Here is a 12,124-nt window from a genome sequence, read left to right as displayed (position 1 = left end):
TGTGTATATAGATGTATATATATGTATATATTTGTACATGTATATGTGTATATACATATATATACATATATGTATGTATATATATATATGTATGTATGTATGAATGTATGTAAAAACAAATTAATTTTTCTAAGAGTGCAGCTGACATCCCTTGACTTTCAGGAGGCTGCCTGATTTTAAAAAGTGGTCAGACCACATCCTGACAGGAAAACAACTCCTTTTATATTTAAAATGAAATTTTGCTGCATTTGCCCTGGGACTTACACAGGGTTGAACCCTTTGGACTGCAGCCAGGCTTTCACATCCTCAGGAGAGGAGTCGTAGGTGATGTTCACAACGGGGATGTTTGGCCGTGGCACGTGGAATTTCCTCTGGGCAGCGCTCCGGCCTATGGTGAGCCGGTGGACAAGTTCATCCTGCACTTCCTCCATCTGGGATTTCCTGCCTAAAGAGAGAGAGAGAGATTTCACAGGAGTTATTCTCTTTATCAAAGCCAAGTAATTTCTTGTATGTCACTTTAAATCGTAAACTTTTTTTTTAAAATTCATTAGATCTGATTGAATTATTACTCTCCTTTTCCCCCATGGAATATTTCAATATTCCCAAGCCTCCCTTCGCAAAACAAAGCAAAAATGAACACACAAAAAACCCCAGACAGAATTCACCTAAGACCCCAGAAAGGAGAGATGACTGCATGTCTCAGAGACGTGCAGATCCGTGTGACAGCACCCAAGCTGTAGAATAAAATGGGAATGGAGCGTCATTCAATTGCCAGAGTTTGCCTTATTTTTCAAAAATGAAAACAAGAAAATTATGGGGAAGATTGTAAGATTGCTCACACTGTGAGAAGGTAGTACTTTCCACAAACAGTTCTTCAATTGAAAATCCAACTTTTTTTGTGCAAATCAACATAGGCAAAAAATTCCACAGCTGCTGACATATATCAACTTACATCTAATGAGCTATTGTAGCAATTGCATTTTTGACAGGGCTTTGAGAAATTTGTATTCATTCCAAGCCTGGAGTGGCTGCTTAGCTGAAACATTATCGCACATTGTATTAAAAAAGGAATATAAAATAAAAAGGGGGTAGCTGCTCTCACCAGAGACTCAAGAATTGGGCAAGAGTTGCTATTTATTTTTTCATTTTAAACAAAACTGCAAGAATTCATTATCCCCCAGAACCCATTTGTCTGAAACATTTAGTTCAGTTGCTGTTCATTAGCAGGCAACAAATTTAAATGCTTTTCAGTCATTTCAACAAGATCAATTGTAATGACAGTGAGAATTGTTTAAAATTATAATACAAATTTCTGTGGATAACTTCACAAAAATAGGTAGAATTCAATAAGGTATAAATAATCTCTTGGGCTCAGAGAAGATGGTGATTTCACAGTTTAAATCTCTGTGCCTTAACATTGGAACAACTATAAAAATCCTCTGACAACTCCAATTATCTCAAAAATTCTCAGGATTTCCTTGCCAAGATATTTTTTGTGATCTTCCTGCAACCTTCTCACCTTGATACACAAACAGTAACTACACCATCCTTTCAAGGCACTCAGATGGCAAAACCCGTTCATTTTCTCCCATTATACTGATAAGAACAGATGAAAACAACTCAAATTCAATATGAAAAAAAACCCTATAAGATAGAAATATTTTTGCTTTCTCTACTTTCCTTTTATATTCTCTCAAAACCTCTCCAGGGACCAATATCTCTAGCCAGTCAAACAAATAAAAACAAGCTTTATATAGGCCTCTAGGATTATTCCTTTAATCACCACGGCAAAAAGAAGAAAAATAGTTGGTTTAACCATTTCCTTTTTTCTTTTACAAAATAGCCTCAGGTTGAAAGGGGAAAAAGTACCTCTACTATAATAATTGAGGCATTCAGGCCCTGTTGTGTAGGGTTTTCTCCTCTCCCCCCACCCTGAGTGTGAGTCAGAAGCCCAACGACACGAGCTCAGTGATTTGTGCAAATCTGACAGGGGTTATACGAGGAAAGCCTTTAGGCAGTGTTATCAAAGCTTGCACCTGCTGTTTCCCAAGCAGGAAGAGACACAGAACATTGCTATCTTCCTTCTATTTACACAGATTTTGAAAGACTTGTGCTTAATCTAGACCAAGACTGTCTCAAGAGACAAACATTTAGCTGTTAGATAAGAGATTCTTCCTGTTGTTAGATGCATCAGAAATAAACAGGGTGCGGGGCAGGTTCTACAGGGTTCAGGTGGGTACTTGGCCAGCAGGTTTCCCATCACCATTGCAGAGGCACCTGTTCTGTGAGAGTTTTGAGGTGCCTGAAGCTCACTAACTGGGCTTAAGTGATCAGGATCTCCTGTGTGTGTGACCCACAGCCTCTACAGTAACTCTTCACGCCTCACACATGCCTTGTACCTGAAGCCAGGATCCTGTCTTCTCATTTTCTATCTAACATGGATAGAGGAGGCCGCCGTGGATTCAAGGATTCACTGCAATGCTATGGCAAAGTCCTTCCACAGAAATAATATCATTTTTGTGCATGTGTGTGTGGGGGAAATCATCCTCACTTTCCACATCTTTTGTAAGTTTCTACTTTTCTGCTTTTATTTAAGTAATCAACTCCTTTTTTAGGAAGCAGCAGTGAAGCCTGTTCCTCTAGCCAGGCTGTTCTCCACTTCTGATTTCCAGCCAGACAGTCCATTAGGTCATTATAAAGAAAAGCTCCTAGAGCCTTCCTGAGCTCAGGGCTTAGGCAGGAGCTTGTCCTCCACCAGGTAATGTCACTACAGGCTCCACCAGCAGGATTATCCACACAGGCACCCTTCCCATCCACTGGGGACAGGGAGCAAAGAAGACTTCCCTAGAAAGGATTGTGCTCTGTGCTGGTTTCTGACCTTAGGTGGAAGCAGGATTTGCTGGTAAGGCAGTGAGTACTGTCAACTCTTGAACTACAAAAAGCTCATGATTTTCACAGCTATTATTTAAAAAACTGTAGCAAATGCTTGCCTACATGTTTCAGTTATTTCTAAGCCAAGCAATCACATTGCCTAAAGTGCATTTAGGATACAAATTACTGACTAAACAAGCTTTTCTGACCTGCTTTTCAGTAGCAGCCTCAGCATCCCTCAGTTGGCATATTTACAAGGTGGCCTTAATCAAAACTTCTCGAAACAGCCACACACTGTTGGATGCACATTACCAAGTTTTTCCAGCAAAAGAGGTATGTATGGAATATGTTCCTGTGTCCTCCAGGAGCAAGGACATAGAAGCCCATGCCCGTTGCTGCTGCTTTGACCAAGACAGGGCAGCTGGACTGTAAAGTAACTCTACAAAACTATTACAACGTGGTTCCTGTGCATCAGTGCAAGACCTGCAAGTGCTCTTGGAGCCCTGAATACATGTTTCAGAACGGTGCAAACGACCTAGAAATATGGATGATCATGAATTGAAGTGTGAAAACAATGTAACTGATTTTACAAGCAATTTAGGTTGTAATGCGGCAGTGAGCTCGGGTGGAAAACCTCCATTAGCCAGCATAGCAGCATGGGCATTTCCAGTGCTGGAAACCACTGATTAGAGATCCCAGACATGGGAAATTTGGGTTAGATGTTATAAAAAAGTTTTTCATGGAAAGAGTGATAAAGTTCTAAAATGACCTGCCCAGGGAGGTGGTGGAGTCACCATCCTTGGATGGGTTTAAACAAAGACTGGATGTGGTACTTGGTGCTAGGGTTTAGTTGAGATGTTAGGGTATGGGTTGGTCTTGATGATCTTGAAGGTCTCTTCCAGCCTGGTTATTCTGTGATTTAAGATGGGACAATAAAATGTTTTTCCCTAATTACCATTATGGTAATTATAACGAGGGTCAGAACACACATCCATAGAAAACGTGTATTTTAAACAAAAACTTAGAACCAAATTTTCTCACCAAGACTCATCTGAAACACAAACTTCAAGTGACTTCACTATTAAGCCAAGCACACGGGAATGGGAGGAAAGCTTTTTCTCTTGCATCCTGGGGCAAACTTACGATCCACGGGAATCTGCTTCTGCCGCTGGGCGTCGCGGGCCACACTGCCACCGCTGTCACTGGAGGTGCTGCTCTGGCGGCTGACGGCGGCCGGCGCCTTGGGCACGGGGACTGGGATGGGAGCCGGGGCGCTGGGAGGCTGGGGGACAGCCACGGGGACAGCCACGGGGACAGGAGCGGGCGTGGGGGGCGGCGAGGGCGTGGCAGGAGCCAGGTCGGGCTGTTTGGCGACATAGTCCATCCTTTGTTTCTGGAGGAAGCAGAGAGGTTCAGTAAGGAATCAGCATCTGGGCAAGACATCAGCCAAACCTTTGCACCAAATGGTGTCTTTTATTCCACAGGGGCATCTTGCCACATATCATGCCAAAATATGCCAAAATTTGCCAAAAGTTGATCTAGTGTCAATGTTTGCCATAAATTTCTCTGCTCGACACAGGACTCACAGTAAGGAAATCCTCTGAAACATATTTCTTTCTTTCATTCTATAAATGAGATTGTTTTTATCTCAAACTTCTATTACCTGGCACTTTTTAAAAGCTTTCAAAACTTTTGACTTATTGAACTTTATCAGTGTAAAAATGTATATTTTAGAGATGTTATTAGAAAAAAAAAAAAACAAACCTGAAAAATGAACACATCTAGCCACAACTAAACTCAACTAATGTTTTAACTTATAGATGTTACTAAGGATAGCATAATGCTTTGTTTCTTGAATTGCAGACAGCATTTAAGAGGTTCCTGCTCCTCCTATCCATTCATCTCTGCTTTTTCAGCTATTGACATGATCGATCATTACAAGTCATCTCAAGGCAGCTATGTGATTAAAAAACAAGCCCCAGGTTGCACAATTCTTGCAACAGGGCTGTTATTTCTTTCTCCCCCACTTCATGCAACATTCTAACAACAGGCAAGTTATCTTGCTGCTAATATCTAACTAGCAGGTGTCTCAAGAATAACTTTGGGAAGTTATTTCTTCTTTGCCTTTATAAGGGGCCCAGTTACATAAGAACACCTGTATTTTCCCAGAGCAGTCATAAGGACAGACCAATCCATGAGCCACCTATGCTACCCCTTTCTTTCAGGCAGTTCAAACTCCATATCTCACTGTTTAACAGTGTTCCCTCTCCACAATTTTGGACTAACACAGCTTGAAGGTTCAATATTACAGTTTGTTTTCTCAATAGGGATGCCTCATCTCATAGTCATGAGAAGTCTGCTTACTTTGGTATGAAGAGAGATGGATGCATTCTCCAGATTCATTGCTCCTTCCTGAAATACCTTTCCCTATTCCCTTGGAGGCAGATCAAACAGGGAAATATTTGTAGGAGCAGTATGTTAGAATTTGAGTAGCAGATCACTGTCCTGACAACAATCAAACTTTCCTTAAATGTCAGCAGCTGCCCTTGTACAGGAATCTCCAGCTCAGTGAAGTCCAGCTGATGGAAATGGCATTTATTAGTGAGTGTAAAACATTGCAGCAATACTGATTTACACCAGCAGAAAATTTATCCCATTGGCTTCTCTGGCCAATCAATTAAGCCTGAGAAAGGAGCCTTGGATGATTTTTCACTTAAACCACAATAGTCAACTACTAAATCAAACATATATCCCTGCAAAATGTCTCCCATAAAAGTTTTTTGTTTATTCATTTGATTCTATCTCATCATTTAGTTGTTAAAAGGCCTCCATCTTAACTGCTTTGTGCAATGTGGGGTATTTAAAAAAAAATCATTACTGACTTTTCTGCATTTTACTGCTACATTGTTAAGAAAATGAATGCTTCTTTAACTGTCAAATGACAAGGAAAGTGAAATGCATAATATAAAAGTGAACAAGCAGAATAAATGTATTTATGAAACTTGCCCTTTGGTGGAAAGAGAGTCTTCCACTAGGTGCATAGCAAATATACCATAATTTATTATATATAGATGTACTGTGCTAGACTCAAAATCTTGTCAAAGAATTTTAAAATTTCACAGCTACTAAAAGGTTCCAATGATATTTACATCCTTTTATGTTGTTCACAGATTCGTTACTAGACTATTATCTGCAAAATGTACCTTCTTCATGGGTGTTTTGACCTTCTTAAAATAACACAAAGAAAAAATAGAACTATTTCATGATAGAGAAGATTTGTAACAAGCCAAGACATCCACTGCACACTGCCACAATCATAATCCAGAAAAAGAGAGAGCTAAAAACTCCATGTAACTTTCAATGGGTGTTACTGGAGGAGCTGCATAAACATGTTGTACTGCAATCATAAGCCTCATCAAAACAACTTGCTGCAGTGACAACAAAAATTAATCTGGAAGCATCACTCAAACTCTAAATTTACAAATGCAACCACATTAAAATACACTTTGCATTTTGCTAAACAGTGCCCAAAAACCAATTACATATTTGAATCCCATTTAATGTTTCTTTTTTTAACTCCATATCTTTTGAGGACATCCACACATTCATCCCATCACTTCTATTCATTGCTATAAAAAACATGCACTATGGAATTTGGTGACTGCATAGTCCAAAAGGGAAAATTTTGAGATTCAATATCAGAAGAGTAATTCAGTTACCTCTGAAAGCTCTCCCAGTAATTGCTGTGAGGAAAATGGAGTAAATCACATCAAATAGTATTGTTAGAATGGTAAAGAAGTAACTGTCTCACACATCACTCCTGAAATTTCATACACATTAGCAATTTAAACTAAAGCAACATCAGTCTTAGTAATTACCTCTTCTTAATCACTAGGAAAGTGATTAAGAATAATAGTGAGTTATTCTAATATTCTTATTTTGAATAGGGAACAGAATGCTGGCTACAAAACATACACATGTGATGCCATATAAGCAATCAGCACTTTTCAGAGCACCTACCCAGATAGGAACAGTTTAAATAGGAAAAAAAAAAAAAAAAAAAAAAAAACCAAACAAGAAAAGATAGCCAAAAGATTAAAGATTTTCAGGTGAATGTAAACAAAACTTGTAACTGGAGAAAAATAAGAGTTAAGTCACAAAAAGTATTTAAAAAGTGCTTAATTTTTCTAGCTCAAGAAATGTTGTTTAGCTCAGCAAATGAGATAAAGGTGCTGCTCAGAGAGGCACTTGGGTTGGGAGGGACCTGATGGTTCCATCTAATCCCAACCCCCTGCCATGGGCAGGGACAACTTACATTATCCCAGATTCCTCAAACACCCATCCAACCTGGCCTTGGACCCTTCCAGGGATGGGGCATCCACAGCTCCTCTGGTCAACCTGTGCCAGGGCCTCCTCACCCTCCCAGGAAAGAATTTCTTCCCAATATCCAACTTAAAGCTGTTCTCATTAAGGTTAATTCCATTAACCCCTTTCTGTCACTCCATGCCCTTGTAAAAGTCCCTCTCCATCTCTCTTGCTGGCCCCCTTTAGGTATTGGCAGGCCTTTAGAAAGTCTCCCCAGAGTTGAATGATCCCAACTCTCTAAGCCTTTCCTCCCGGGAGAGGTGTTTCATCCCTCTTATCACCTCAGTTCACGTAAATTGGAACAAATGCTTGAAACTGTTTGGAATGGTGATGACACACACACACTCATAAAAAATCTGGATATATCATAAAAGCATACTGGGACAAAATTTTGTTTTCTTATTTCTTGCCAGAAAAATCTTTGTTTTTACAGGAAAAATTAAGTCCCAAAGCTGTTTTCAACATGCTACAGGCTGCATCTGGTGAAAAAAAAGAAGATTCAGTATGATTCAATCTGTTTTTAATAGAAGCAAAATAATAATTTTGAGTAAAAATGCTATTGGTACCAACCCTAATCCTTGATCAGTGTAAAAGAGAGGGAACAATATATTTTCAAATATATTTTGGCATTAATAAAAGGGAAAATATGTATTCAAACTATGGGAAAAATTTGACAAAGAGGCATTGTAAACAACCAAAACCAGTGCTAGTGCTGGGAAATGCTCTCATTAAGTGAACACAGACACAGAGCTCTCAGTTTAATCTCTTTCTGAAATTTTGAGTGCCACATTCCTGTTTGCACAGTGACACGAGCCCACCAAGAGGGCTTCAGAGCATTCAGCCTAAGTTTTGTCAACAGCACTGTGGTTTGGATCTTATCCTGGGACTCCGCTGACAGGACATGAGAGAACCAACCACTCATCTTCAGCCAAAAGGGCCAATGAGGTGCCCAAGGCTGGAAGAATAAATTTCAAGCAGGGTCTTTTGCCAGGGTTTGCTTTGGTGAGTTCAGCTATTATGCAAACAGCTGCCAACTAAAATCCCATTAAAAACCACCTCAGCAATTCTTAGTGGGGTATACGACATTTGGGATTTTACTGAATTGACAGGAAATTTAGACAGAATTTACTTATTCAAATTGTTATTAGCTAGAATTTGTCCCCAATTCTAAAAAAAAAAAAAAAAATAAAAAAAGGAAAACTGCACCTTTTTAAACATTTACTCCTTGCCTAAGGATTTTGTACACATCACTGATAATATAACTGTCTCTCCTCCAAAAGGGTGTCAGGAGATTAATTATCATACCCACAACATACACAATTCTATCCTAATTATGTTCTTCAAACTTCATTTTCAAGAGCATTAAAAGAAAGTTAATAAAATGCACAGAAAATATGAAACACTGTGATGAATTATTTCATAGGTTTACCAGCAATACTTTTACAAAATAAGAAATCAGAGTGCTTGGGAAGTTCTTTATGTTCATATATAATAGGATAGTGAAATACCAATGCTGGCTCACAATAAAATAAACAGATTAAATGACCAGAAAACTCTGATAAACCATAATTAACAATAGTAGAAAATAGAAGAATACAGCAAAATGCTCTCCTGAAAGTACAAGAGTACCAGACAAGCAAAAATACTGGTCCTGGAACTAATTCAACTGACCAGAAGACAGTGTTACAGCCTCTGACTCACAAAGATAATTAAATAACTGGGGTATTGGTGGCAATGTCGTGCAAGTATCACCTCAGTGCTCTCAAATGACTTTTTGGGACATGGATCCTGAAAGCAATTGAGTGAAAAATCAGGATTTAAAGTAATGCGTGGCCTTAGAGGTCACTAGGCAGAGAGACAGACTAAGAGAAAAAAAAAAAAACCATTACAGCTCTGAAAATAATTGTGATAATGAGGTATTCATCTCTCAGAGATGGGGTGTCTGTAGAACAATTAAGTGAAAAAATCCTCTCTTTCAACAGAATCCTTAATTCTTCCTAATAATCTGTAAACACCCTTTGGTGAGCAGTGCACTGAAAGTGATTAGTCTGTAAAGGAAGACACTGCCCTTGCTCACAACACTTATCTGCAGCTGGCCACAGCAGCCAGGCCACTGTGAAAGCAGATCTTTGAAAGCTGAAGATGATTTGGGAGAGCAGCAAAAGCTGCCCAGCACCAGGTACTGCTCCTGTTCAGGGTCTGGCAAAAGCACTGATAGGAACCACTTTGATTTTCTGCTCTACCCACAAGTTCTCGTGTCTGACTTTGGGCAAGGCATTCACCCTTTCAAGGCCTCAGTTCTCTCCGAAACAGTAGCAATGTCTCATGTGAAAATAAATGGAGTTATGCAAACACCTCCCAAATGAACCATGTGTCCATCACAGGAAAACAGACAAATGAGAATGTTCAGGAGCGCTAAAAATATAATAATCACCACAAAGTTAAAACAGCTTTACTGACATGTCTTGGTAAAGACTTAATTTATCCTGTGCAATTCATTATATTCATAAATAATTTCACAGTGTTTCAAGCTCACATTTGAATATGATGAAGAATAACCTGTCAGAGGGCAAAGTAACAAACTTATCTTAAACTAAGTTTTCTGACTATAATTTTCATAGGTCCATGGAGAATGATTTGTGGAAATGATTATTTTATTTAATGCCATGTCTTGTCATTATTTCAAACAGACAACTTCAAACCCTGCAGTGCATTACAGAAGAATAATGTGAGAACCTCTACTCAAAACTACTCAGTCTGCTCAGGACGTGGTGGCAAACTCCAAACACACAAAATAACATGCACAGGAAGAAAAAAAAAAACAAAACAAAAAACCAACAAGCCAAATCTTTAAATCAGGATTTGAAAAGCACTCTAGATGCATGCTTCACTTCACAGACAGGCAGATCCACAATCAGTGCAGAATGAGCCAAGATGTTACAGGCAAACACTTTGGGGCAGGAAAGCTCAGAAATGGTAAGATTCAAGCCCACCAAGATCAAGGCAGGTCTACTGCATTATTTTGCAAAACATTGTGGCATTTCTTGGTGTTCAGTCATTAGCTGGGAGGTGCAGACACAGCAAATGAATATTAGATTAAATTAATTTATTAAACTTCAAGATTCTACAGATGTTTGGTTTAAAAGTCTGATGTAGAGGTAGGCCTGGAATTTCTGCTTAATTCAAACTTGTTTGCCTAAACTTTCAAGATCATTAGAAAAAAAAAAGAGGAAAAGAAAGAGGTCTTAGAAAATAGAACAACTTCTTTTAACAGCCTCTAACCCCCTTAAATTTTGTCTAAAAATACATATTACAACTTTATCCTATATATAACCTTACTTGGATGGATAATTGTGCTGATGGAAGACTTTTTTTTAAGTAATTCTCTCTAATACTGTTCAACACATAAAAGAAATAACAACAACAAAAATATTCATTCCACATCACTACATGAAAGAAAGAAAATTAAAAATGAGGTCAGGATAATAGAGTGCTATTGATGCACAGACATATTAATTGAAAAATACCTGCTTTGTGAATTCAAAAAGGAAATATACCTCCTTTTTATGACTCCAAAATTACAATAATTAAATAAATTCAAGACTGGGATAGAGACACACAAACACAGAAAATGAAAGGAAAAGGTAGAGTTCACTCTTCTAAGAAAAACAAAGATGACCCTACCTTAAATAATTCAAACTCCTTCTTTGGCATCAACAGCTATCAATTCACAAAGGATATTTGCAATTAAAATAAACACATATACATCCACTAGGACTGAAGTTACCACCTCTAAGCAAATAAGAAGGTAAAAAACCCTGAGGTAAAACATTTTTGCAGTATCTCTATCAACTCTATTCTCTGTGAAATAGAGACAGCAGTGTTGAAATCCTGGTTGCTGAGAATTTTAGACTTTCTGTGCTGACAGGCACTGACCCCCAAGAGAACACTGCATTTGACCTGAGGCTGTGGAGAAGCTTCCAAAATGGAATGATAGAACTGGGATTGTGGGTGTGGAGTTTCAATAGAAGAGTGTAATGTCACAGGGTGGAAAACTTAGAGTTTAAGAGTTTAGAATGCAGCAATATATATAAAGTAAGATGGAGGTTTTAGGGTGGAGGCTGGCCCTTCTTCTTCACCTTCTTATTTTTCTTCTTCACCTTCTTCTCCTTCTTCTTCACCTTCTTCTCTGTGGGTTTGGGTGGTTTTGTGTAATTGGATAAAAAAGTCCTCATTGCAGGAATGGGTGATTGGTTATTGGGTTAAGAGTGAAAATAATTTAGGTGTCATTTCTTAATTGGACAGTTTATCCCTAAAAGGCCTTGTAGAGAGAGAGAGAGATGGGGCTCCATTTTTAGTTTGTTAGAGTGAAGGGCTGTAGAACTCAAGGTTTGTGAGACTGTGACAGAGATAAGAACTAATAAACATGAGTCCCAACAAGAAATACTGTCTTGTGCATTTAATCCCGAACCTGGCAAAAAAGAAGCAAAGACTCCTCACATCACTTTCAGATGATTTACGAGAAATGTAAATTTTTTGTGCACACACTACACTGACACTTCCAGAGGAGGCTTTGCTCCCAGGATGGACAGTACCTGGATTGTCCGGGTGTAGGCAGGCTCTGGCCATCCCTGACCGCCTTCTGTGCTCCTCAGAGGGTCCAAAATGTTGTTTGGCACAAAGCCTGTGCTGCCACTTTTGTTCTGAACCTTCCACCACTGCTTTCTGTCATCCAGAATCTGAAATAATTTGGTAAATTAATTACAATCTTTTCTGACTTTCCTCCAGTACTTAGGCTGTGAATCATTTCAAAACAAAGCCACGGCTTTGCCAGGTTCTGTGTCTGCCAAGAGATCTTGCACAGATGTGTCCCTGAGAAACCCCTGCA

The 12,124-nt window shown here is 38.9% G+C and overlaps 1 protein-coding gene across 16 annotated transcripts in view; it reads right to left on the bottom strand.

Moving 5' to 3' along the window:
- The window catches only part of EPS8 (EGFR pathway substrate 8, signaling adaptor), a 126,147-nt gene that overhangs the window by 4,817 nt on the left and 109,206 nt on the right, over positions 1–12,124 (bottom strand). For all 16 annotated transcript variants that reach the window (XM_085569940.1, XM_085569944.1, XM_085569952.1 and 13 more), the window contains 3 exons: positions 11,832–11,975; positions 4,015–4,264; positions 265–445 (listed from right to left, as the gene is read on the bottom strand). In XM_085569940.1, the coding sequence (XP_085426066.1) occupies positions 265–445; positions 4,015–4,264; positions 11,832–11,975 (575 nt within the window). The remainder of the gene's footprint in view (positions 1–264; positions 446–4,014; positions 4,265–11,831; positions 11,976–12,124) is intronic.

Source organism: Lonchura striata, chromosome 1A, assembly GCF_050655825.1.
Source record: "Lonchura striata isolate lonStrDom1 chromosome 1A, ASM5065582v1, whole genome shotgun sequence".
Classification (NCBI taxonomy): domain Eukaryota; kingdom Metazoa; phylum Chordata; class Aves; order Passeriformes; family Estrildidae; genus Lonchura; species Lonchura striata.
Note: the sequence above shows the minus strand (reverse complement) of the source record. Positions and strands in the feature narration are given on the sequence as shown.